The sequence below is a fragment of the Salarias fasciatus genome, chromosome 7 (assembly GCF_902148845.1).
Source record: "Salarias fasciatus chromosome 7, fSalaFa1.1, whole genome shotgun sequence".
Classification (NCBI taxonomy): domain Eukaryota; kingdom Metazoa; phylum Chordata; class Actinopteri; order Blenniiformes; family Blenniidae; genus Salarias; species Salarias fasciatus.
In genome coordinates, this window is record NC_043751.1 from 30387156 (window position 1) to 30411416 (window position 24261).

General features: G+C 45.2%; 1 protein-coding gene across 1 annotated transcript; it reads left to right on the forward strand.

Moving 5' to 3' along the window:
• The first annotated feature begins 11772 nt into the window (after positions 1–11772).
• LOC115392292 (cytochrome P450 2F3-like) lies at positions 11773–21380 on the forward strand. Its single transcript, XM_030096878.1, has 11 exons — positions 11773–11939; positions 12758–12920; positions 14170–14322; positions 14404–14564; positions 16948–17016; positions 17085–17189; positions 20018–20153; positions 20331–20416; positions 20556–20657; positions 20748–20889; positions 20980–21380. Exons 1-11 carry the CDS (start codon positions 11778–11780, stop codon positions 21162–21164), a joined length of 1464 nt encoding a protein of 487 aa, XP_029952738.1. The 5' UTR covers positions 11773–11777; the 3' UTR covers positions 21165–21380.
• The last annotated feature ends 2881 nt before the right edge of the window (positions 21381–24261 follow it).

Genomic DNA, 24261 nt, shown 5'->3' on the forward strand with positions numbered 1-24261 from the left:
TGCATATTGTTAACTTCAAATGCTACTTTGTGATAAGTTTTAGCAGTAAGAGATTAGCGTGGTCTGAGCTGACTTTACTTGTGCGTGTTCAACCCTGTTGGTGAAAACACACCACTACTGTAGTTAACAACAGAACAAAGTAAATAGGAGGAAATGGCGAGAGTAAATAAAAGAGTAAATAATCAATCATGGGGCTTTTTCTGAAACATGTATTAGCCACCCGCAAATTCCTCCACATAATGCATGACCGGAGTTATGTTTTTATTTGTATGTATGGCTTTTTTTTACAGCCTTGTTTCTGACTGCTTTTGTTCAAATTACATTAAAGTTTAAATTTCTTTTTTGACACTTTAAGAAGAGTGTGAATTTTTACTACTGCTTGTTACATTGTGTGTTTACTCAGACAACATATTTCATTGTTTTGAAAGCTGAATAAATGTTCAGAGGACTGGACACGACTTGTTATAGATTTCTTTTAGTTGCCCAGAAATTGCTGCATTTCACAAAAATGTGATTAAATATATATATTTTTATTAAAAAATCAGCCTAAATATCAAATTGGAAAAATCGGCTATGCATATCGGCATCGGCTGCCCAAATTTGGAAAACATCGGCATCGGCCCCCAAAAAACCCATATCGGTCGACCTCTAGTTATATCTATTATCACATGTTATTATCACAGTAAGTATAATTAATATTTTTATTATATTTCAATTTTATATTTGCTATTATGACTATTATTGCCATTGTTATCTTTTAATCATCACAGCATTGCTGTTTCCATATTAATTATTATATTGTATTTTATTTTGATAACCCAACCTAACCCTGACAACATGTATAAGCCAAATAATAGTTAAGACTAAGAGGCATTGTCATAATTCAGTTTTCTTAAAAGCAAAATAAAATGAATCTTTTGGAAAGTCAAACTTCTTGTTTTTTTTTAATGCAAAGCACGAACCGAAACCGTAATCCCGAAACTGAGATTCAAACCGAACCGTGGGCTAACTGAACCGTTGCACCCCTAGTGTGTTTTGGTTTAACAGCTTTTATGTGGCTCAGCCATGTCAGTTCTATGGGCCACAGGATATAGAAGAGGCCACAGCACATGGCGGAAACATAGGAGAAGATCCACTAAGTCAGTAAGACAAGATGAAAGGTCACAGAAGAGAGCAACACGGTCCTTGACCAGTCCTCATATCACCACTGGAGCGCAAGTGAAGTGTGACTGTGACTGCTCCATTGATTAATATGTCATGATTTATAGTATCGAATGATTTTTTTTCAGACCAATGAAAACGCCTGCTGCAAGTTTGTTATTGTCTACAGAATTTGTAATGTCTTCACTGATTTCAGTTAAAGCCAGTGATGCTGACCGGTTATCTCTCAATCTGACTGTCTGACAGCAAGTTGAATTTTTCTATGAAATTATGTAATCTATTATTAACACACAAAAAAAATGGAGGATTTTAGAGAGTTGTGGGAAAAAGGAAACAGGTCTGCAGTTTGTGAAGTGGTGTCTGTCGCTGTTTTTGTACAGAAGATAACTTTGGCAGTTTTTATTTTATTTTATTTTTTTATTTTCCCTGTTAGAAATGAGAGATTGAAGATATGAGTTAAAGGTTTAGAAATACCCAGAATGAGTTTTAGTATCCACATGTCGATTCCATCTCGGTTCTACTGCTGGGATCCGTGGTTCTTGTGCTGGACCGTCCAACGGACTGTACTCAACATTGTCCTAGGCTTTACTTCTTTTTGTCTCATGCTAGCTGTTGCCAAAGCTGTCCGTCCCTGGGAGAGGGATCCCTCCATACTGTGGTTCTCCCCAAGATTTCTTCTTTTCCCACTGGGTTTTTGGAGTTTTTTCTTGCCGGATGTGAGGGTCGAAGGCGGTGGTTGCTTCGTTCTGTCTCGTTACTGTGAATATTGACATATTACCGTTATGCTTATTCACTGTTTTTACTTTACCGACCAATGTAACATCTTGAAGCCCTCTGAGGCAACTGTTGTTGTGATACTGGGCTATACAAAAATAAATTGATTGATTGATTGATTGATCTCTGGAGCAGCTTGGCGGTCCTCCCACTCCTTCACATTCAGAGTTGACTTTCTGTTTCTTCATTTCTTAACAGTTTTTTTTTTTTTTTTCATCAGTGGTTTTGAGGAACATTAAGTCTGAGTCTCTTTCTATTAATATCTCACCACTGTCATTTGCTGGAACCTGACTTTTGTCTGCCAGGGTCCACCCTGGACAGGTCGCCAGGTCTGCCACTCATGGTCCGTGTTCCTTATTTGGGCATGAAAAACTTGAGTTTTGTGGAGCGACCATCTCTTTTCGAGCAGCCCAGCGGTCCTCCCTCTTCTGGACTGAGTCATTCACATTCAGAGTTGGACTTTCTGTTTCTACATTTCTTAAGTTATTTCTTTTTCGTCAGTGGTTTTGAGGTACATTAAGTCTGAGTCTCTTTCTATTAATATCTCACCACTGTCATTTGCTGGAACCTGACTTTTGTCTGCCAGGGTCCACCCTGGACAGGTCGCCAGGTCTGCCACTCATGGTCCGTGTTCCTTATTTGGGCATGAAAAACTTGAGTTTTGTGGAGCGACCATCTCTTTTCGAGCAGCCCAGCGGTCCTCCCTCTTCTGGACTGAGTCCTTCACATTCAGAGTTGGACTTTCTGTTTCTACATTTCTTAAGTTATTTCTTTTTCGTCAGTGGTTTTGAGGTACATTAAGTCTGAGTCTCTTTCTGTAATTATCTCGTCATCATTCAACCCAAGACCTTCTTGCTGTGAGGCAAGAAGGCCCCCGACTACCACCGACCCATTTTTTTGTGCTTTCTCCTTTGCCTTCTTGGACGGCTCAAAGATCCTCCCACCTCTTGGTGAACTCTTTCAAATACACATGCAGAGCTGACTTTCGAGCAGCCACCTTCTCCTCTCGGGCAGCCCAGCGAGCCTCCCTCTCCTTGTTGGAGTCTCTAATGTGCACATGCAGAGCGGACTTTCGAGCAGCCGCCTTCTCCTCTCGAGCGGCCCATCGGTCCTTCCACTCCTTGGTGGAGTCCTTAATGTGCAAATCCAGAGCTGACTTTCGTGCAGCCACCTTCTCTTCTCGAGCGGCCCACCGATCCTTCCCCTGCTTGGTGGTGTCCTTAATGTGCAAATCCAGAGCCGACTTTAGTGCATCCACCTTCTCCTCTCGAGCGGCCCATCGATCCTTCCACTCCTTGGTGGAGTCCTTAATGTGCGCATGCAACGCTGATTTTCGTGCAGCTGCCGTCTCTTCTTGTGCAGCCCATCGATCCTCCCTCTCCTCGGTGGAGTCCTTAATGTGCACATGCAGAGCTGACTTTTGGGCAGCCACCTTCTCCTCTTGAGTGGCCCAGCGATCCTCCCACTCCTTATCGGAGTCCTTAATGTGCACATGCAGGAATGATTTTCGTGCAGCTGCTGTCTCGTTTCGAGCAGCCCAGCTGGCCTCCCACTTCTTGACAGAGTCCTTACAATACTGAGCTGAGTTTTTTTCAACCACTGCCTCTTGGTGAGCAGCCCAGCGGAATTCCCACTCTTTGACAGAGTTCTTCACTTGCAGGTGCAGAGTTGGCTTTCGTGCAGCCACTGTCTCCTCCTGAGCAGCCCAGCGGTCTTCCCACTCTTTGGCAGAATTCTTCGCATCCAGAGCTGAGTTTTTTGCAACCAGTGTCTCTTTTCGTGCAGCCCAGCGATTCTCCCACTCCTTGTTGGTATCCTTTTCATGCTCATGCAGTGCTGCCTTTCGTGCAGCCACCGTCTCTTCTCGAGCAGCCCAGTGATCCTCCCACTCCTTGTTGGTATCCTTGTCATGCGCATGCAGTGCGGACTTTGGTGCGGCAACCCTCTCTTGTGGAGAAGCCATTTTCTTTTGTCGAGCAGCCCAGCGGTCCTCCCATTCCTTGACGGTGTTCTTCACATGCTGAGCTGATTTTCGTGTAACCGCTTTCCTTTCTTGCACAGCCCAGCGGGCCTTCCACTCCTCCGTGGCATCCTTCACATACTCATTTTGAGCTGACTTTATTTCAGTCTCAGTCTCTTTTAGAGCATTCCAGTGGTCCTTCCACTCTTTGTGGAAGTTCTTGACATGCAGAGCTAATTCTTTTGCAGCCACTGCCTCTTGTTGAGCAGCCCAGCAGCTCTTCCACTCCTTGTCGGAGTTCTTCATTTGCATGTCCCGAGCTGCGTTTCGTGTAACCACCATCTCTTTTTGAGCAGCCCAGCGGTCCTCCCACTGCTTGACTGAGTCCTTCACACGCTGAGTTGAGTTTCGCCCCGCCACCGTTTCTTCTTGAGCAGCCCAGCGGCTCTTCCACTCATGGTCCGCGTTCTTTATTTGGACGTGCCGAGCTGAGTTTCGTGCCGCGACCATCTCCTCTCGACCAGTCCAGCGGCCCTCCCACTCCTTTACTGAGTCCTTCACATTCAGAGTTGGCTTTCGTGCTGCCACTGTCTCTACTTGGGCAGCCCAGCGGCTCTTCCACTCATGGTCTGCGTTCTTTATTTGGACGAGCCAAACTGAGTTTCGTGCAGCGACCTTCTCTTCTCGAGCAGCCCAGCGGTCCTCCCACTCCTTCACTGAGTCCTTCACTTTCAGAGTTGATTTCGGTGGTTCGACTGGCTCTTCTCGAGCAGCCCAGCGGTCCTCCCACTCCTTCACTGAGTCCTTCACTTTCAGTGTTGACTTCGGTGGTTCCACTCTCTCTATTTGAGCAGCCCAGCGGTCCTCCCACTCCTTCACTGAGTCCTTCACTTTCAGTGTTGACTTCGGTGGTTCCACTCTCTCTATTTGAGCAGCCCAGCGGTCCTCCCACTCCTTCACTGAGTCCTTCACGTCCAGAGTTGACTTTGGTGGTGCCACTGTCTCTACTTGATCAGGCCAGCAGGTCTGGCACTCCTGGTCTGTGCTCTTCCATGGGACTTCAATAACTGAGTTTTGTGGCTCGACCATCTCTTCTTGAGCAGCCCGGCGGCCATCCCACTCCTTGACTGAGTCCTTCACAGGAAGCCTCTGTGAGACAGGTTCCCCCACTGTCATCTCAGGGGTGCTGCAAGGAGCATCTTTGGTTGCAGCCTCCTTCTCATGCTCAGTGACCCCCACTTTCTCCATGTTGGCTTTGATGGCGTCCATCAGAGTCTGTATCATTTTGGCTTCCCCATTCTTCTGACAATGGAGGCATACACGGTCCAGGTGCTTGCGGTGCAGACTATTTAACAGGTCGGTTAACTGCGCTATGAGGTTGTTCAAGGCAGTGCCAGCAGTTTCAGCTTTATCCATGTCATCTTGGAGATCCCGTATAATCTGTTTCAAGCACTGGAACTCATGCTGTATCTTTGCCATTATCCGGGTCATCTTCTGGAGCTCAGGGTCTGTTTGGTTCTCTTTGGACTCTGAAGCAATAACCTGGCTGTTCACAACATCCTCTTTCTCCTGCTCTTTCTCCTTCTCCCCCTCCAAATTACTGAAGTAATGGTCCAAACCGTTGTACTCGACCATCCGCTCCATGTCGGGATTACAGTACTCGTGGGGGCAATTGCAGGTTGTGCGTTTGGCCTGTTGCATCGTGCTCTCTATTCAAATGTCTCCTTATTCAGGGATGGCTGTCAATCTTTTGAGCCTATTCTACTCTCAGTCAGAGACCAGTCTAGACTGAAGATAATGAAGAAGTCACCTGGCTTTTAAACCTCTGCTGGCTTTGATCTTTTGATGAAAGCAATGTCCCAGAGGAGAGACATGTTACCATGGCAACAGCAGGAGTGTGTACCTCTCAAGATGAAACAGTTGGAAATTATCATCTACACACACACATACACGCAAATTTACTTCCAAAATATAATATATATTATTAGTTACTCACTTTTGAAAGTAATTAGTTGCATTACAATATTACTGTCTCCAAATGGCAATAAATTACACTGCATTTGCATTACTTATGAATGACTTTCACTAAATTAATTGTAGAAAGTAGTCTGTTGTGGTGTATTGCATCTGATCTGATCTGGAGAGTGATGAAGCATCACGACGGTGTCAGCCCCTGATAATATTAATTGTTTTATATCTCATATTTTGATCTTCACATGGTTCTCTGCCACTGTGAAGCACTTTGTGATGGCTACTCTGTGAAAAGTGCTGTACAAATGAATTTTATTCACTTACTTAGTTTTAGTTTTTAGTTTTAGTTTAGTTTATTTGTTTCCTTCGTTTAAAACAACAACACAAAAACAAAAAAATGATGAAAATACATCAATGTCAGTTTGGACACAAAACAAACGAAAGAAAAGGAGCAGAAAGAAGAACAATCTTACCTACTTACCTACTATCTGAACAAACCACTGTCTGAGTTGCTGACACCAGCATTCTGCATACACACATAATTATCAAAACATCTGAAACAACAACAATTTCAAAGTTCAGGATATTAACTCATTGTGTAGTATTTCAACAAGACTGCTCAGTGTGTGTGACAAAACAGAGAGAAGAGCAAATGATTGAATGATGTGCTTTTTCTGTTGCCTTAAGACAATAAGATTCTGTAACTATACATAAGGTCACATGCCAGATTCATCAGATCATTCATTTTCAACAAGGTAAAGTGACTTTTTGGTTTGTTTTTTAGTGCAACAATTACAATATTGTGGAGTGCTATCTGTGAGGGGGCTAATTCTTTTCAGTCGCCTCTTTGGGAAAAGTGAGAGGCAGGTTTTTTTGATGAAGAGAAGCATCTCCGCATGCTGTTCCTGGTTTCATCAACAATGCGTGTCACCGAGCGAAAAAGCCTCTAAGTGTCCACACTGCTGCAAGGGGCTGACAGATATTTGCGAGACATTTTGGCAAGAGTAGGAAACCACATTTTGTAAACTCTCCAGGACTGCAGTGGCTTGTTATCTTGTTTAGATAGGGCCTCTCTGAGATATTTTTCAAACGCAATGGCCCCACCTACTGGTGCTTCTCTCAGTGACGCTGCTGCTCGCTCATTTGCCATCTCAGCAAACACACTGTCCAGACTGCTGCTACTGGCCCGGCCCTGGGCCTTGCATTGCTTTCTAGCAGGAGGTTCCCCCACATCTGCTTCTGCTCCAGACAGCTTGTGCAGCTCCAGCCTCTCCATGGCTTCTCCAGCACTGTTGATGTTTGAGAAGAAACAATCCTTGTATTTAAAAGAGAAAAATAAATATCTGAGCTGGTAACAGGCTCGTCTCAAGGTGCCAGAATGAATGTCAGCATATTGCTTTCAAAGCACTGAAACTTCAATTAACTTTAATTTACTTTATTAAAGGTATAATGGACGATTTTCTGGAAAAAGTCGAAGCCAAACGTCTGTTACTCACTTTTTGAAAAACGCGCATGCGCCAGACCGTCCTTCCTGCTCTGCTGCTCCTACGAGCCGCTTGACGGCGTGACGCAAGCATTTCTCCAGCGTGATGGACATGTTGGAGGACCAGTAGTTGAGACTCGCATCACGGTGTGTGAATGTGTGTGTGAATGGGTGAATGCGATAATGCAGTGTAAAGCGCTTTGGGCTCTGCTAATGCAGATGCAAAAGCGCTATATAAGTGTAGTCCATTTACCATTTACGCCATTCATTGGCTAAAACATCGTCCATTATACCTTTAAGTTATATAAAAGTAAATAATGACATCGGTAGCCGATTGTATGGAGTAAAAACAAAAAAAAAGGTGTTTGTCGTATCCTTGCACTCTTTTCCGTCTCTTCACCCCCTTTTTTGTTGTTGTGGCCTTGTCTGTTCACTTGTTAGTTCCTTTCACTGTTCACTTTTCTGTTCCCCTGTCAGGTCCAGCAATATTATGTATTGGTAGTCAAAACAAATAAAATAAATTATATTAAAAAAAAAGAAGTTAACAAGAGGAGCTTTATACTTATAAGCTCCTCTTGGAAAAGCAGATCTGTCGAGCACATAATACCGGCCAGACTCCCATTCTGCTGCTTCTATACTGAACAGGACAAGTTAGAAAAAAAAAAAAGAGAGAGAGAACGGCATTTCTGCGTGTGGAATCCTCCCCAATCCGAAGCGCAGTTAACTAAAGCCTGGTGCACATCACAGGATTTTTTCAATCTTCCTCAATTCAGAAACACACTAGAAGACAACAGAAGACAGATCGCACCAGATCTTCCTCTCCTGAGCTTCTAGTGTGTGGAGTGTGGAGCTCACCACACACTAGAAGATTCTTCATCAGAGAATCGGCTCCTCATCTTCCAAATCTCACGTAGTCAAACGTGACTTGTTGCGGTTTCTGTTCATTCCTGTGTTTACATCCATCTCCACTCTTAATAAGCGGAGAGCTCGTTCCCTCAGGTCATTCCATCATGCTGGCTTCGGCAGGCCGATCGGCCATCACCAGCTCGTCCGTCTGAATCTTGAAGTCCCACAGGACCTTGGCTTGGTTGTTCTCCACCACTTTCGGGGGTGTGCTCCATCGAGACTCTGGGGTCTCCAGCCCGTACTCGGCACAGATATTTCTGTATACTATGCCTCAGCCTGGTTATTACGTTCCATGTACGCATTTCCTGCCAGCGTCTTGCCCCCTGCGGTGATGTGCTGTACTGTTTCAGGGGCTTCCTGTCTCACTCTGCTCCTGGAATCTAGTCTAGTGAGATCCACCCCGGCCTCTTTTCATCTTGTGTTTAGGGTCTGTTCTTGTGCAGCCATGATCAGAGCCTCTGTGCTCTTTCAGTTCTGCCTTTTCCAGCCCCTGGAATGTTCTTCCTATGTCAGCCACTTCTCCAATTTGTCGGTGGTTCGTGCGATGTAGGGGTTTGTCTTTCCATGATCCCACCTCTGGCTTTTCTTTCTCACGGAGTTTCACTTGTCTGAGGCGTTCACTTAGCAGGTTGTCACTGGGGGCCATTTTCTGGATGTGTTCTTGGAGGGATGATGTTTCCTCCTGGATGGTGGCTCTGACGCTCACCAGTCGTCGGCCTCCCTCACTGCGCTTCGTGTCCAGCCTCAGGATGCTGGACTGAGGGTGAAACCCTCCATCCACTGTGAGGAGTTTCCTTGTCTTGATGTCAGTAGCTTGCATCTCTTCCAGTGGCCAGGGTATTATACCAGCAGGGCATCTGATTACTGGTAGAGCATACAAGTTAAAGGCCTGGATTTGATTCCTGCCGTTCAGCTGACTGTTCAGGACCTGTCTCACCCCCTGGAGGTATTTGGCTGTGGCTGACCTCCGGGCTGCTTCATCGTGGTTGCCGTTTGCCTGTGGAATCCCGTTATTTGAAGCTGTCTTCCACATTTCTTATGTTGCTTTCAGGTATTTCAATGGATTGTGTAGTGGTTGAAGTATAGGACAATAATGACAGCAACAACTTAATTTCTGATAATGACTTCCTATACTAGCCTTATTATGTAAGCCTACAGCATTTTTGCATTGCATTGTATGCACAGAGCTTGTTTTTTTCATTTGAGCATTGTGTGTTCTGGGCAGAATTAGTTTCACAGAAGGTTTGCAAATAGCGTAGGTGTGCTGTTTGTTCTACCAGCCAGTTTCACCTGGGTGTGTTTTGGGGTTTTAGTTTTGGCTTTTTGTCTATTCTTTTGTTTTGGGTGGATTTGGTTTACTGTCGATTTCATTGAATGCACTGTTTACTTTTTGGTTGCCACACAGATACTTGAGCCATTCACTGCCTCCGTCTCTGCTGCGCTTCCTACAGGTCTCGGAGTTCATATTTACTCATCATCGGAGGGGAATTTAATTTGAACATGAACCTTGGATGAGATCGGGTCTTCTGTCAGAACTGGATATAGAATATCTAAATCAGTAACACACTTAGAGTCATTCTTCTCCACTTATGGCATCTCAGGTGTTTGGTGCTTTTTGAATCCACGGGACAGATGATATTTCTTTTTCTTTTTTTTTTTAATGTACATCTTTTATTTATTTAACCTTTACTTATACAGGTGAGCCCATTGAAACCCAGATACACAAAAACTAGTTTTGTGTATCTTGTTATTGTGGTGACAAGAGAGATTTGTGATTATTCAAAGGAAATTACTCCAAATTGCAATCGAAAGCAGAACAAGAAATATCTCGATGGTCACCTGTTTTGGCAGGGTTAACGTTATTAAAATGCCCACGTTGCCAAGATGTTTATTTCTCTTTCAGAGCCCTCCAGTCTACATACCAAATGCATACTTCAAGAGATTTGATTCTGTGATGGAGTTTTTTGGTGTAGCTGTCCTTGTATTGTGATGCAACTTTAAAGTCCTCGGCAGACGCCCCCTGACCTCCTGACCCCAAGCAGACTCACAGACGGGGTTTCTTTCCTGTTTGTCCTGTTATGTTAAACAGATGCACCTCCCCCTGACCGGGCGTAAGGTCCACAAGGTATCTGTGGTTTCTAAGCTATTCTTCTGAATGCATCGGCAGCCACAGGGGCTTGAAGTGGGTTGGGTTGTTGGAATTTCTGTTCCTTTGTCACTTCATATGTTAAATGTGTGTCCCTTCCTAAGACATGTTGATGCGGGGGAGGGTATAGGTATCAGGCTGTATCTCAGAACTTCAGAACTCACACTGAACCAATGGCAGTGGTGCATCCTCTTCTGAGTACAGCTGGAATAAAAGGAATCAAAAAACTCATAGTTGGTGCATTTATTTAATAGAATTTCCACAATTCTTTATTCCAAGATTTATTAGTCAAAGGGTCTGTTTGCCCAAAGAACATCTGCTGAAGTCAAAAAAGGATGCATTTTAGTTCATCTTCTGTCCCAGGTTTTCCCGAAAGGCTCCCTGACAATATCATGGACGATTTGTTTAGTTTTAATCCAACCAAAAAGAAAGCCTTTTCTCATATTCTTAATCTGCTCTCACATCTGGAATCTCCGTCCGTGTCTGTAATCCGGAGATCTTGGGAGGAAGTTCTTCAAATTAATTTTAAAGAGTTCAGATTGGGAAGAGGTTTTGAGGAAAATGAATTCATCTTCAATGTGTGCAAAACATTCCCCCATCCAATTCAAAATAGTCTGTCGGATGCATTTGCTCAAATGTAAATTAGCCAAATCGTATCCTGAGATCGACCCTCCATGTGATCGATGTTCTCCTCCGGCCCCAAAATACAAATATTTTGGGGCAATATTTGTGAGGCACTACCTTCTGTACTGGGTGTCAGAATACCTGTTGAACCTCTTTTGCCTTTATTTGGGATCAGTGGCGAGGGTCCGACGGGGGTCTAACGCCCCCGGTCTAACACTTTCTCAGCTTTGCTTGGAAGACGCCTGATTTTGTAGAGGTGGAAAGATGCTGCCCCGCCGTCTGTGTCGCATTGGATGAGACACAGTGTACTGTTTAACCTTTAACTGGAAAAAAATCTGATTGACTATGAGAGGTTCTGAAAGAGGATTTTACCAGGTTTGGAGGTCTTTTTTGGACTATTTTGACCGACTGTCTACAAATATGCAAGATTAATGTTTCAGTGTTATTTCTGTTTCTTGTGCAGTAGTGTATTGTGTTATGTTCTTGTCTTTTTAAGTTCTGTAATGTGTCTCTTTTTTCTTATTGTGTGGAATTAACAGTGGGCCTGGGGTTGTTTTTGAGGGAGGGTGAGTTTATGTATGTATCTTTTATTATTGTTTATATATTTTTTATAATGAAAAATGAACATATGAAACATGCAAGCAGTGAAACGAAGGGCTCAGCCGGAGAGGGCTGGACTGAGGGCTGGGCCGCCCTTTAAAAAGCAGCTCTCACATGTAACCTGCTCAGTTTGGGCCACACAGCTTGCAGCCATGTTTGTCTCCATCGTGTTGGTGTGGCTCTGCATCTGCATCGTCATCTATAAGCTCAAACCTCGGAGGCCCAAGAACTTCCCACCCGGACCCCCTGTCCTCCCCTTTCTGGGGAACCTCCTGCACCTGAGCCTTGAGAACCCCCTGAAGGATTTGGAGAGGGTAAGAAACTACTCCAGTGACTGCAAATGAATTGTGTGTTTATTACATTTTAAAATACTAAATACAAGCTGGAGTTATTCAACATTTCTGTTGGTGCTTTTTGTTGTTGATTTAAAGTATGCAATCTGCAAAGCTGGAGCCAATCCAACCAACACTGCAGGTCACACACACTGGACTTTACCACTGTCGATGAACCACAGCTGATAAAGCCAACGCCTTTCGTCTACATAGTGCATTTAACAATCTCCTGAACTGAGTTATTTTCAAACTGAATTTCTAAATAATGTGAGAGAAGCTTTGTTGTTGCTGGACAGGTATGCCTGAACCTGCCTGTCCAGTTACACCAAGCAGGAAGTGAATAGTGACTTTTTTCTTCATGTTTCATTCAAAGGAAGTTTGAGTCACGCAGAATCATTGCAACTGTTTATGCTTTAGAGAAGTCATCAGATCTTTGCAGTGGTCTGACAGGATCAGCTTAAAGATGGTATCTACTGAAACCTGCAGGAAGGGTCACATCAAAACAGTGATGCCATTTAAAAACACAAGTCCACTCCAGCAAACCACAAATGTAAGATAATGAATCCTCCTGATTTCCATGTGAGAGAAATGTATTGAAATATTAGAATTTCTCTTCACAGTCTTGAGGTTTTACACCGCTGAATTAAACTGTCAGTGATATCTGGCGAGATAAGCAGCTTCACTGAGGTTGAACCTTGTACTTACCTCAAAGGAAGCACTTTGTGGACATCAACAAATCCTGTTTTTAACTGCTGAGCTGAGTTCTTCTCAAACTGTCATGTCACCTTGCTCCTTTCCAGCTGCGGAAGTTGTACGGCGATGTCCACAGTCTCTACCTCGGCCCCCGGCGGGCCGTGGTCGTCAACGGCCTGAAGGCCGTCAAGGAAGCCATCATCATCAAGGGTGCAGATTTTGCTGGACGACCTCAGGACATGCTCATTAATGATGTCACCAAGTCTCAAGGTGAAGAGGTCAAGTCAAGCCTCACGCAGACCTTATGCAACCACTTTGCAGCAACAACAAGCAATACCTGTGTCAGAGTTCACTCCACTGAAAACCTGTCGGTCAGAATCAGACATCAGGATGAAAATACAGCCAAACCCGACATGCCTAGAATGCAGTTTATCAGAATGCAGACAAAGTCTTCAGTCCTTACGAGCTTCAGTAAGAAAAAAGAGAGAGGTGAAGTTTAGGATCAATTCGGCCAGACTCTGACTGAACCTCAAATCTCTGGAAAAAGGTACAAATCCACTTTTATGGTTCCTGCAGCATCCAGAACAGTGTATTTTCAGTTTGGACAGCTCTTCTTGTGTACTTTCTCTCAGCATATAAATGCCTTCACTGTATTTACTGCACATTTAAATGATCCTGATTGCAGTTTTGCCCACCTAAATTCACATGTATTGACCGTATTGGCCCGAATATAAGACGACTCTGATTGTAAGACGACCCCTATTTTTCAAATATCATTTTGTCAAAATAAAAATATATTGAAGACAATAGTGTTACTCATAAAACAACTTTTTATTGTACAATTATTCTGGGAAACCTCACAACAGAGATAACATTTCATGTGATTTCAAATCAAGAAATATTACTGCAGTATTCAATAAAAAACTGTATTCTCTTTCTCAAAGTCTGAGGCGATGACTCAGTGAATAAGGAGCAAATAAGTAGCCTCAAAGGTTCAATAACTGCATTAATGATGTAAATAACTTTATAACCATCAAACTCAAGTTCTATTCAACTTCATGAACATTAATAATTCAGTCTATATCTTGGCGGCTTGGCAGTTGTTTGTTGACTCTGCTGCGTTGAACCATCAGTTTAACGTTGGGATCAAAACTTCGCCTCTGTTCTTTGCTCACTTGTCTGTCGTTCAAGCTCCTTCGTTCCAGATGGTCACATTCCTCCATTTTTCATCAGATCACTGTGACCACAGACAATATGACTGTGAAGCTTCATTCGCTTTCTGGTCACCGGTACTTTGGCTCCATCTAGCGGCGCGGATGTGTAACGACAACCTAGTCCTCGATTATAGCATGACCCCATTTTGAAGAATACAGTTTCTGGGAAAAAAATTGTCATATATTCAGGCCAATATGGTACTTTCAGTTGGTTGGATTTCTTATTGGTATAAGCTCAGTAAAAGTGGCAGGGTTGATTAAACGGTGTTGTATTCTTCTCTCTAAAGTCCGAGTGTCTGTTGCAGGAGTGATTCTGGCAGATTATGGCCCCGCGTGGAAGGAACACCGTCGTTTCTCCCTGATGACTCTCAGAAACTTCGGACTGGGGAAAAATTCAATGGAGGAGAGAATTCTTGGGGAGCTTCAGTACACCATTAAAACCCTGGAACAGAGCATCGGTACACAATCTGCTACGCTACAGTCAGCAGGAAAAGAAAAAAGCTTCCTGATGCTTAAGTTTTCTTTCATGTCTTTTACAGGCAAAACTATGTGTCCTCAAATTATGTTTCATAATGTGGCCTCCAACGTCATCTGCCAGGTTTTGTTTGGTACTCGCTACGAATACACCGATGAATTCATCCGAGTGTTTATTCGAAGCATAACTGAGAACACCAAGCTCATCAATGGACCATGGGCGATGGTGAGTTTCTCATCAGTGAAGCAAGAAGTGAGGCTCATTTAAAGGAGCTTTATCATGCAAAATCCACTTTTTTAAGGTTTTCAGCATGCCACAAAGTTGATTTCCCTTTAAAACCACCCCCAAAATGTTATTTTCCTTCTTCCACTAATGTCTGAGTAATCTCTTTCAGTCCGCTGCTCTCTACAGCAACCCCTCCCTTCGGGTAGAAAACAGCTCGTTTGAAACTCTTCAAAATTAAGTACGTCACAAAAGTTGAACTCCTCCCCACCACTCTTCTCCCACCCCACCCTGCGCAAGACAACACGCCCGCTTTCCTCTGACCCCCACCCCCCACCCCCGCCCCCGCAGGCCCTCGGCAATCAGCGTTGCCGCTTTTTTATCTCCGATTACGGAGGTAAACTTTAACCATCGTCTGAAAGCAACATCAACTGATGTAAGAGCAAGAGTCTGAAGGGTCTGCGCTTGGTGAGTTTCTAACAGGAAAAAGACATTTTCGCATGTCTTTGCATGTGGAGAAGCGAGAGCTACAGAGCTAAAGCTAACCCTTAGAGACGCTAACGCAGGGGTGCTCATTCCTGTTCCTGGAGAGCCCCTATCCAGCATGTTTTAGTTCTCTCCCTGCTTCAACACACCTGAATGCAATGACAGGGTCATCATTGTGTTTTGTTAGGTGCTTGACGATGACACAATAATTGGATTCAGGTGTGTTGAAGCAGGGAGAGAGCTAAAACATGCTGGATAGGGCTCTCCAGGAACAGGATTGAGCACCCCTGCACTAACGCATGACGTATTTGTTTTGAAGCTCCGATTGGTTGAAGTACGCTGTCAGTTAAAGTCCACAGGGGGAGAGGCGGGATTTTCAGTGAAACAGAGCGTTTTCTCTTCCGGGTTTCAGAATTAGCCCCCGAAAATCTTTTATTTAACACCAAATGACTTTTCCTTAGCGCCAAAAATAAACTATTACCATGTTAATGCCATTTCTAGGGTTTGGATGAGCTAAAGAAGCATGATACAGGCCCTTTAAATGAATGGGGAAAAAATGCCAGTTCTTGGCCATTATCTCAGTTATTTTTCACCGAAATGCTGAGAAAAGTCATAGCACACCATTCCTGGAAATTACACAAGTTTTGCTGTGACTTTCGTGGCGCTGCTCCAAACGGTGCGAAACTAGTTACGAGCCAAAGTTTTCGCATCAGAAGAATTAAACCCCGGCTAGGATAGTAATCTTTACGCCTTGCCAAAGCAGGCACAAAGAATAAAAAATCACGTCACAAACACATAATCGTTTCATGAACCCATCCGACGTGTTCAAAAGAAGCCTGACTTGGCAGAAACCCGCCCAATCTGGCAACACAGAGCTGCTCTGTCAGAGAGCTGTTTTGTGCGATTTTGGTGTCGTTTGACTTTCCTACAGTGACGAAGTACAAAACTGTTTATTCTTCTAATGCGTATAATGACTGCATCGCGTTGTTTGTTCTGTATTCTACCAGAAGAATTAAAAAAAAAAGAATATTAAGGCAAAAACACGACACAGATTTTATTTTGAAATCACTTATTTTGGAACACGTATCGCGTTTCCTTCGGACACCCGACTTGCTTCTGTCTGGATTGACGCAGTAGAGCTGCGGCGTCCGGAAAAAAATAGAATGCTAGTGGAAAGTTTCCGGAGCTCCAGACGGGCTCTGTAGCCGGACCGCAGCCAGACCGTGTCTGGTGTGAGCCGCGGCATTGATTTTTTTTTTTTTTTTTTTTTACATTTTTCAAATATCAGTTTGCAAACAACAATAATGAAAATACAAAAACACAAAATAAGAGCAATTACATAATGGGGGAGGTTTTCCGTCTTGGTTTTTTATTTTTCCTTCTTCTTCTTCTTTCCGTCACTGGTGAGATTTGTCCTTGAACGCAGTCCATTTCTGCCATTTTAAGTCCAAGTCCCTTTCTCTGACTCTGAAACGGAAGGTCAGTTTTTCCATGGTGTAAATTTCCTCAATAATGTCCAGCCATTGCTGAGGCTTTGGGGGGTCACTATGTATCTTTCTTTTCAATTATTCCTACAGGTATTAGACCCAGATATAAAGTGCATGGATCTCGGGGTAGTATTATGTTTAATATTTCCTCCATCATTCGAATTGCATTTGCAGCATTGATTTTAATGAGTACGGATTAGTTGCGGCGTCCGGACCGGAGCTGGAACACATCCAGTGTGAACCCAGCGTCGGACTGAAGAGAAGGAGAGACGAGAAAATGTTCCCATATAATGCATACATGCCTTTTCCACAGGAGTCAAGATGTCAAATTATTGTGAAGGTTGATGTTTGGGAAAAAAAGAAAACATGAGAGACTATAGAAATGATCAAATGATTGTCTCTCTTTTCTCCAGCTTTATGACTCTTTACCCATAATTCAAAACCTGCCGCTGCCCTTCAGGAAAGTCTTCAAGAATTATGAGGTAACCCTGAAAATAACTCTTCATCGGTCAATTTGGACAAACCTCTTATTGTGACTTGTGTTTTGCAGGCTGTTAAAAATCTTGTCCGTCAGTTACTGAGAGAGCACAAAGCCACCCGCGTCTCTGGAGATCCTCGAGATTTAGTCGACGCCTACCTGGACGAACTGGAGAAGGTGCGTCCTCAGATGAATCTTATGCTTCATTCACCACACAAACACAGATGTTTTGGGCCGTGGGAGGAAACCAGGAGGGAAAAACCCACACATACGACGGGGGGCCCCAAAAGAAACTGGACTTTGGTTATAACTTTTTGTTTTTTAATTTTCGCAATTATTTGAAACTGGCACCTTCAAAATACTCTCCTCTGGCTTGAATACAACGCTGCACCCGAGATTTTCACTGTTCAGAAGAGTCGGCGCCACCGTGCGTAGCTGTGCCTTTAAGATAGGACTTCGATTTCCCCTCCCCCGCCTGTATGCCTGCCTTACCTCTCCGCTGCTGCGGCTTGTCGTCCTCTGCTTGCCTGGTCTTCGTGATGTAATCTGATTACTCTTAAACGGCCCAAACCACTCAGACACCCTAAGAATCCTTCTTAAAGGCGCTATCTGCGATTTTAATTTAACCAGGACGAGAAAAATGCTTTTTACATCATGTAGTAGGAAGTCCATGCTACATTTCTGTGACAAAAAAAATCACACATTGCTCAGCGTGTGTGGGATATCTGGCCCCGCAAAGCGCTGCCTGAGGATTTAGCATGACGACCTCTCTGCTCCACTGGCGGCAGCAGCAGCGGGGGGGGCGGGGCGGAGCGAGGCCGTCTTCAGCGCGTGCACGACACCGGTAAACAGACCAGCATGGAAGCCGAAGGAGCGACAGGGAAAGTGGCGATACCTCCACTTGCTGTTACAAATTCATTTCTGCAGCTACTTTCTGCATTGAACATGCAGCGACAAGGTGAAATATGGTTTACCTGAGACGAAGTGGCCATTTATTTTGAACAAAAAAGAGTCGAAGTGGCTTCTGCTGTGTTTCCTCCGGAGGATTGTGCACGCGTACGGGATGTGCATGTAGCGTCGTGCACGCTGAGTGGGAGCAGAGCGGAGGGGGGAGTGGGAGGGTTTTCTCAATGTGAGGAACCAGTCAGAGAGCTCGGGGGCGGAGCCAACATTTCAAACTGAAGTCATCGCTCAGAATTGTGCAGAATCACGGACAGCTCCTTTGAAGAATGTCTGCAACATGGTGGCGTTTCTGCCGCTGTTTTTCCCAACAAAAAACAAAATGTTTTGACAGAGAGCTTATCAGTGGGTATCCGCCATCTTGAAAAATCGAAGAGGGGGTATAACTCTGTCAACATACACAATGACTGTCAGCTAACCGCATCACTGGGGAAGACCAAACCTGGCACAGTTATGCATGAGGTTATCCTGTAGCGACATCTAGCGGCCAAAGTCGGAACTTCATTGTATTATTTTATTAATAGAATTAGTCCGGTTTCTTTTGGGTCCCCCCTCGTAAATAAGACAGACACTGTGTGTGTGTGTGTGTGTGTGTGTGTGTGTGTGTGTGTGTGTGTGTGTGTGTGTGTGTGTGTGTGTGTGTGTGTGTGTGTGTGTGTGTGTGTGTTCTTGTACATACCCACAAGTAAGGACCAAAATTTGTTTTTCACCAACAGAGTGAGGACATTTTTGCAAAGTGAGGACATTTTTGCCGGTCCTCACTTTTCAACAGGCCCTTTTTGACCTTTTTGAGGGTTAAGACTTGGTTTTTGATTTAGGGTTACAATTGGGTTTAGGTTTAGGGCACAGGTTAGGGTTAGGCATTTATTTTTGATGGTTAGGGTGAGGGTAAGGGGCTAGGAAATGCATTATGTCAATGAGTGTCCTCACAACGATGTAAGTACAAATGTGTGTGTGTGTGCGTGCGTGCGTGCGAGCGTGTGTGTGCGTGTGTGTGGTGAGCTTGGACTCTCAGAGTTTATGTGTGCCGGTGAGCCGTCTCAGAGAGTCTCTCTTCAGCTGCTAACAGGCTAACAGGCCTCCATCCGGCCTTCAGGGTCTCGGTGAGGTGGCTTCTCTCTGCTTGAATCCTGCGGAGTGAAAAAACAGACCCTGTGTTCCTACTGAAGGTCCATCCGTCTCTAAGTCATTAGCGGGAGGAGAAATTAACCCCTTCTCAGATGGATCCACCTCACGGCTCAGTTCAGGTCCACAGTCATTCTGCACTAATTTGTCCATCTTGCGCCTGACTGCGACCTATCGGTTCATCTCTCCTTCGAGCCACTTGTTGGTCAAGGTCTCCAGCTGTTGGGCGACATTATTGGCTGCGCTCTTCAATTTCCAGCAGCTCGGTCCGGTGCATGACCGATTACCATCAGACCCGTCATCATAAATCCCAAGATGAGGTCGTCTCCCACATCTGCACCACGTCGGCCAGCAGCCAGACTCCCGTCCAGCCAGGCAGCTCCCCCACACCTCTGCTGCTCGTTCAAACAGTCCCGTCAATCACATTGAGAGACCCGTTCATCAATTCCATTCTGGATTTGGAGTTTCAAGCAGAGCTCCACGAGAGACGAAGGACAAAGCAGCGAGGGAGGGAGGAACGATAGGAGAGGAGGAAACGATGCAACCGCCTCCTTCAAGACCGAGAGCACAAAAAAAAACACGTCAGACCAATAAAATAACCTTCTCCTGTTGATATTGTGACAAAACTAAGTTAGTTACTAATGAAAATCACTGTAGTCTGAATACAAAGCCAGTTGTTGTACAGTTTGCTCGGTTTTTGGCCACATTGGATGCTCTTGTAGGCCGGTTTTGACCCACGGGCCGTATGTTTGACCCCTTTAACAACAAAGAAACATAGAGGCAAAGTCATGCTGCTCAGAATAGCTGATTTTACTCAGAGAACAGGGATCACGCTAAATAAATTAGCGAAAGCTGAAGTGAAGATCTCATTTTCCGCTGATATCAGTCAAGACATGAACGGCAGTGTGTTCACCTCGCAGAGAGGGGACGAGTCTTCGTTTTCAGAGGATCAGCTGGTCACTCTGGCGTTGGATCTTCTCGGCGCTGGGACTGACACCACCTCCAACACGCTGCTCACCGCTTTGCTTCACCTTCTGACCAAACCACACATACAAGGTAGCTTGGTGGTTTTCACTTCTTCAGACATGCCTGGGTGTTTTTGCTGCCTTGTTTCTGTTTATCTGTGATTGAAAGTATCCTTCATATGTGATCGACTTGCATCGTCACAACAGTGGTGTTCAGTGCGTTTAGTATTAGAGAATAAAGGACACGCTGTGTGCTGTTTGCTTTCAGAGAAGTGTCAGCAGGAGATCGACCGGGTGCTGGGAGGGAAGGAGCAGGCCTGTTATGAAGACAGACACAACATGCCTTACATGCAGGTGCTGGACAGAATCATGCTTTACGTTTTTCTTCAAACCATGAATTTTGTTATGATTTAAACATCATCCATTGATCTCCCAGACTGTTTTATCCATGCTTTTGAACAAGCAGATGAATGTGTTGTTGTTTTTGATCCAGGCTGTGATCCATGAAGCGCAGAGGATGGCTAACACCGTCCCCCTCAGCGTGTTCCACCACACCACCAAAGACACTGAGCTCATGGGATATTCCATCCCCAAAGTAAGAGTCGGCGGGTTCAGCAGGTTTCGGAAAACACGAGGTGCCGCAAAACTCTCACCGCTGCTTTCTTTTGGTCTGTGTTTTCCTCAGGGGACCATTATCCTGGAGAATTTGAGCTCAGTGCTGAGCGAAGAAGGCCAGTGGAAGTTCCCCCATGAATTCACCCCTGAGAACTTCCTCAACGAGAAGGGAGAGTTTTTCAAGCCGGAGGCCTTCATGCCTTTCTCTGCAGGTCCTGAACCAGCAGCGTTTTGGCGCATTCCAAAAGGATCTGTGATGTTTTTTCCTAAATCCAGCAGGTTGATTTGATTTCTGTCCTCAGGTCCCCGGGTTTGTCTCGGAGAGGGTCTGGCTCGCATGGAGCTCTTCCTCATCCTGGTCACTCTGCTGAGGAAGTTCAGGTTCATCTGGCCCGAAGACGCAGGAGAACCAGACTTCACTCCGGTCTACGGGATCACCATGACGACCAGACCGTATCGCATGAGGGTGGAGCTCAGGTCCCAATGAGGCGGTGCGCGAACACCGGGAAGAAAAGGAAGTGCACGAGGCACCGCTCAACGGGAAGATGAAGTAGATCATGTGACATGCGTCTCTCTTTCATTCTGGTTCATGGTTCTGGGTCGTGGTTAAAGCACAGCTTTCGGTAAAGATTGCTTTGGCATTACAATTCTGTTTTCTCCACAATAAAACTGTCTGTTTATCTCAAGCCTGAAAATAATTTAAACAAACGTGAACGTGTTTTCATCTGGTTTCTCGCTTTTTGCATGTGATTTCTTTGTGCCTCTCTTGACATTTTCCATCGTTTTGTGTCCCTTGTTGTCTGCTGTGTATCTCTGTGATGTACATTTCTTGGGAATTGGAGATACAAAAACTCATCCTTGGTGAATTTATTTTATAGAATTTCCACAACAATTCTTCATTTCCGAGATTTATTAGGAATGGTCAAAGGGTCTGTTTGCACAAAGAAAATCTGCAGGAATCAAAAAGGATGCATTTTAGTTCATCTTCTGTCCCAGGTTTTCCCGAAAGGCTCCCTGACAATATCATGGACGATTTGTTTAGTTTTAATCCAACCAAAAAGAAAGCCTTTTCTCATATTCTTAATCTGCTCTCACATCTGGAATCTCCGTCCGTGTCTGTAATCCGGAGATCTTGGGAGGAAGTTCTTCAAATTAATTTTAAAGAGTCAGATTGGGAAGAGGTTTTGAGGAAACTAAATTCATCATCAATTTGTGCAGAACATTCCCCCATCCAATTCAAAATAGTCTGTCGGATTCATTTGCTTAAGTGTAAATTAGCCAAATTGTATCCTGAGATCGACCTCCATGTGATGGGTCCCAAATACAAATTGTATTGTCCCAAAATACAAATATTTTGGGACAATATTTGTGAGGCACTACCTTCTGTACTGGGTGTCAGAATACCTGTTGAACCTTTTATCTGGGATCAGTGGCGGGGGTTCGGCCTTACCTGCTGGGGGTCTAACGCTAATCACTTTCTCAGCTTTGCTTGCAAGACGCCTGATTTTGTAGAGGTGGAAAGATGCTGCCCTGCCCTCTGTCACATTGGATGAGACACAGTGTACTGTTTAACCTTTAACTGGAAAAAATTCTGATCGACTATGAGAGGTTTTGAAAGAGAATTTTACCAGGTTTGGAGGCCTATTTTGGGCTGTTTTGACTGACCGTCTACAAATACGCAAGCTTAATGTTTCTGTGTTATTTCCGTTTCTTGTACAATAGTGTATTGTGTTATGTTCTTGTCTTTTTAAGTTATGTCATGTCTCTTTAATTGTGTGGAATTAACAGTGGGCCTGAGGTTGTTTTTGAGGGAGGGTGAGTTTACTTTTTTATAATGAAAAAGGATTAAATATATTAAACACAAAAGCAGTGAAACAAAAGGCTCAGTTTGAGAGGGCTGGACCGAGGGCTGTATTACATCCACAATGATGCTCCAGACCATGGTATGACTTCAGTGAATGAAGCTTTATTCTGGCATACATTTCCCATCATGCACAGGGCGTGAACAGCGCCTACAGATACCTGACGTCGTCACCAAGTGACCAGACACCACATCCCCCCCCCCCTTTCCAAAACACCAAAAACAACCCAGTGCTTTAGCTATGACAAGATAAAGTGATGCAGTGATACAACCTGTCTAGATAAACTGGGTAGACTACCGGTTTACCTCCATAGCCCCGCGGATTATTCTGCCACGTCACGGGATATGTACCTAAACTCAAAAATCCGTGACGTAGTCCTGGAAGTATGCGGGCCTCTGGCGGGCCCTGACTGGACGAGCTTCTGTCTGCACTGGCTCAGATGGCACAGCCAACTCAGAGGGTTGCCCCGCCGGGGTCTCCACCTGTGCTGGAGTCTGCCAGCGCACGAGGAGGGTCCCAGACCTCATCTGTTGTAATGAGATCTGAGGCAGTCAGCAGACCAGGCAGTGATGGCGGCGCCACCCGTCGGAGGCGACTGGCAGTCCCAGTGGCCAGTCCCAGCTGTGCTGCGACCTGCAGCAGTGCAGATCAGAATGAGAGCAGTTTGTGGGAGCGAGTGGGTCGCTGGACTCGAACCCAATCCGACACGGCCAGTGCTGGATGCCTTACACGATGTTCCTCATCAAACCGCCGTTTCATACGCCGTTGCTGCTCCACCACTCTGTCGCCGGTGGAGGTTGTCGCTGCTGGGACACTACTAATGGGGCAGCATCAGGAGGGCCGGTGAGCTACCAGTCGTGTAGTGTGGTGTTGCTCTGTAATGCATCAATGTGCTCTGCAGAGAGTCTGAAAATGGGAGGCCGTCTGCCATGTGTGTCCTGAGCCTGTTCTTCAAGGTCTGATTAAACCTCTCCACGCCGCCATTGGCCTGTGGGTGGTACAGGGCAGTCCTTATGTGTTCAATCCCCCTCCCCTCCATGAAAGCCGCAAAGTCAATCGAGATGAACTGTGGCCCATTATTCGTGGTAATGGCATCAAGGACGCCCCAGCGGGCGAACAGAGAGGAGAGGAAGCAAATGACCACTGCAATAGTAACAGACCCAGCCGGCAGCACTTCTGGCCATTTGGAGTGGAGATCATAGGCCACCAGTAGGAAGCGCTGATGATGCGGGGTGCCGTGGAGTTCGCCACAGATGTCCACCTGGATGTGGGTCTACGGTGTCTGAGGCCACGGTACGGGCTGCAGAGGCGGGGAAGGAGGTGGGCCGGTTTTACTGCTGGTGAGGCAGGCTGCACAGACCCGGACTAGATCCTCAATGTCTCTGTCGATGCCTGGCCACCAGATAGCCGTCGTGGACCGTGGCCAAGACACGTTCTCTCAGAGCGCTTGGGATCACTGTGCACAGCCCCCTAGCCACGCAGACATCATTCCAGCAGGAGAGGTCATTCCTGACTCGGTGAAAGGGTGCCAGTTCCTCCAGGACCCTGGCCGGCCAGCCACCATGAATATAGACACACAGCTGTTGAAGCACGGGGTCCTTTGCTGTCCAGAGGTTGCCTGCAGATCTGAGAGGGAAACGGCTACCTGAAGGGGCTTGTGCAGCATGAGGATCAGTTCTGGTTCCGCGGAGTCCTGGGTGGTGTCTGGAGTGGAGTTAGGCG

Excerpts from the sequence above, each read along its gene's own strand:
- LOC115392292 (XM_030096878.1), top strand. The coding sequence starts at position 11,778 with ATGTTTGTCTCCATCGTGTTGGTGTGGCTCTGCATCTGCATCGTCATC. Across the intron at positions 14,565-16,947 it reads TCAATGGACCATGGGCGATG|CTTTATGACTCTTTACCCAT; the intron begins GTGAGTTTCTCA and ends TCTTTTCTCCAG. Across the intron at positions 20,417-20,555 it reads ACAACATGCCTTACATGCAG|GCTGTGATCCATGAAGCGCA; the intron begins GTGCTGGACAGA and ends TTTTTGATCCAG.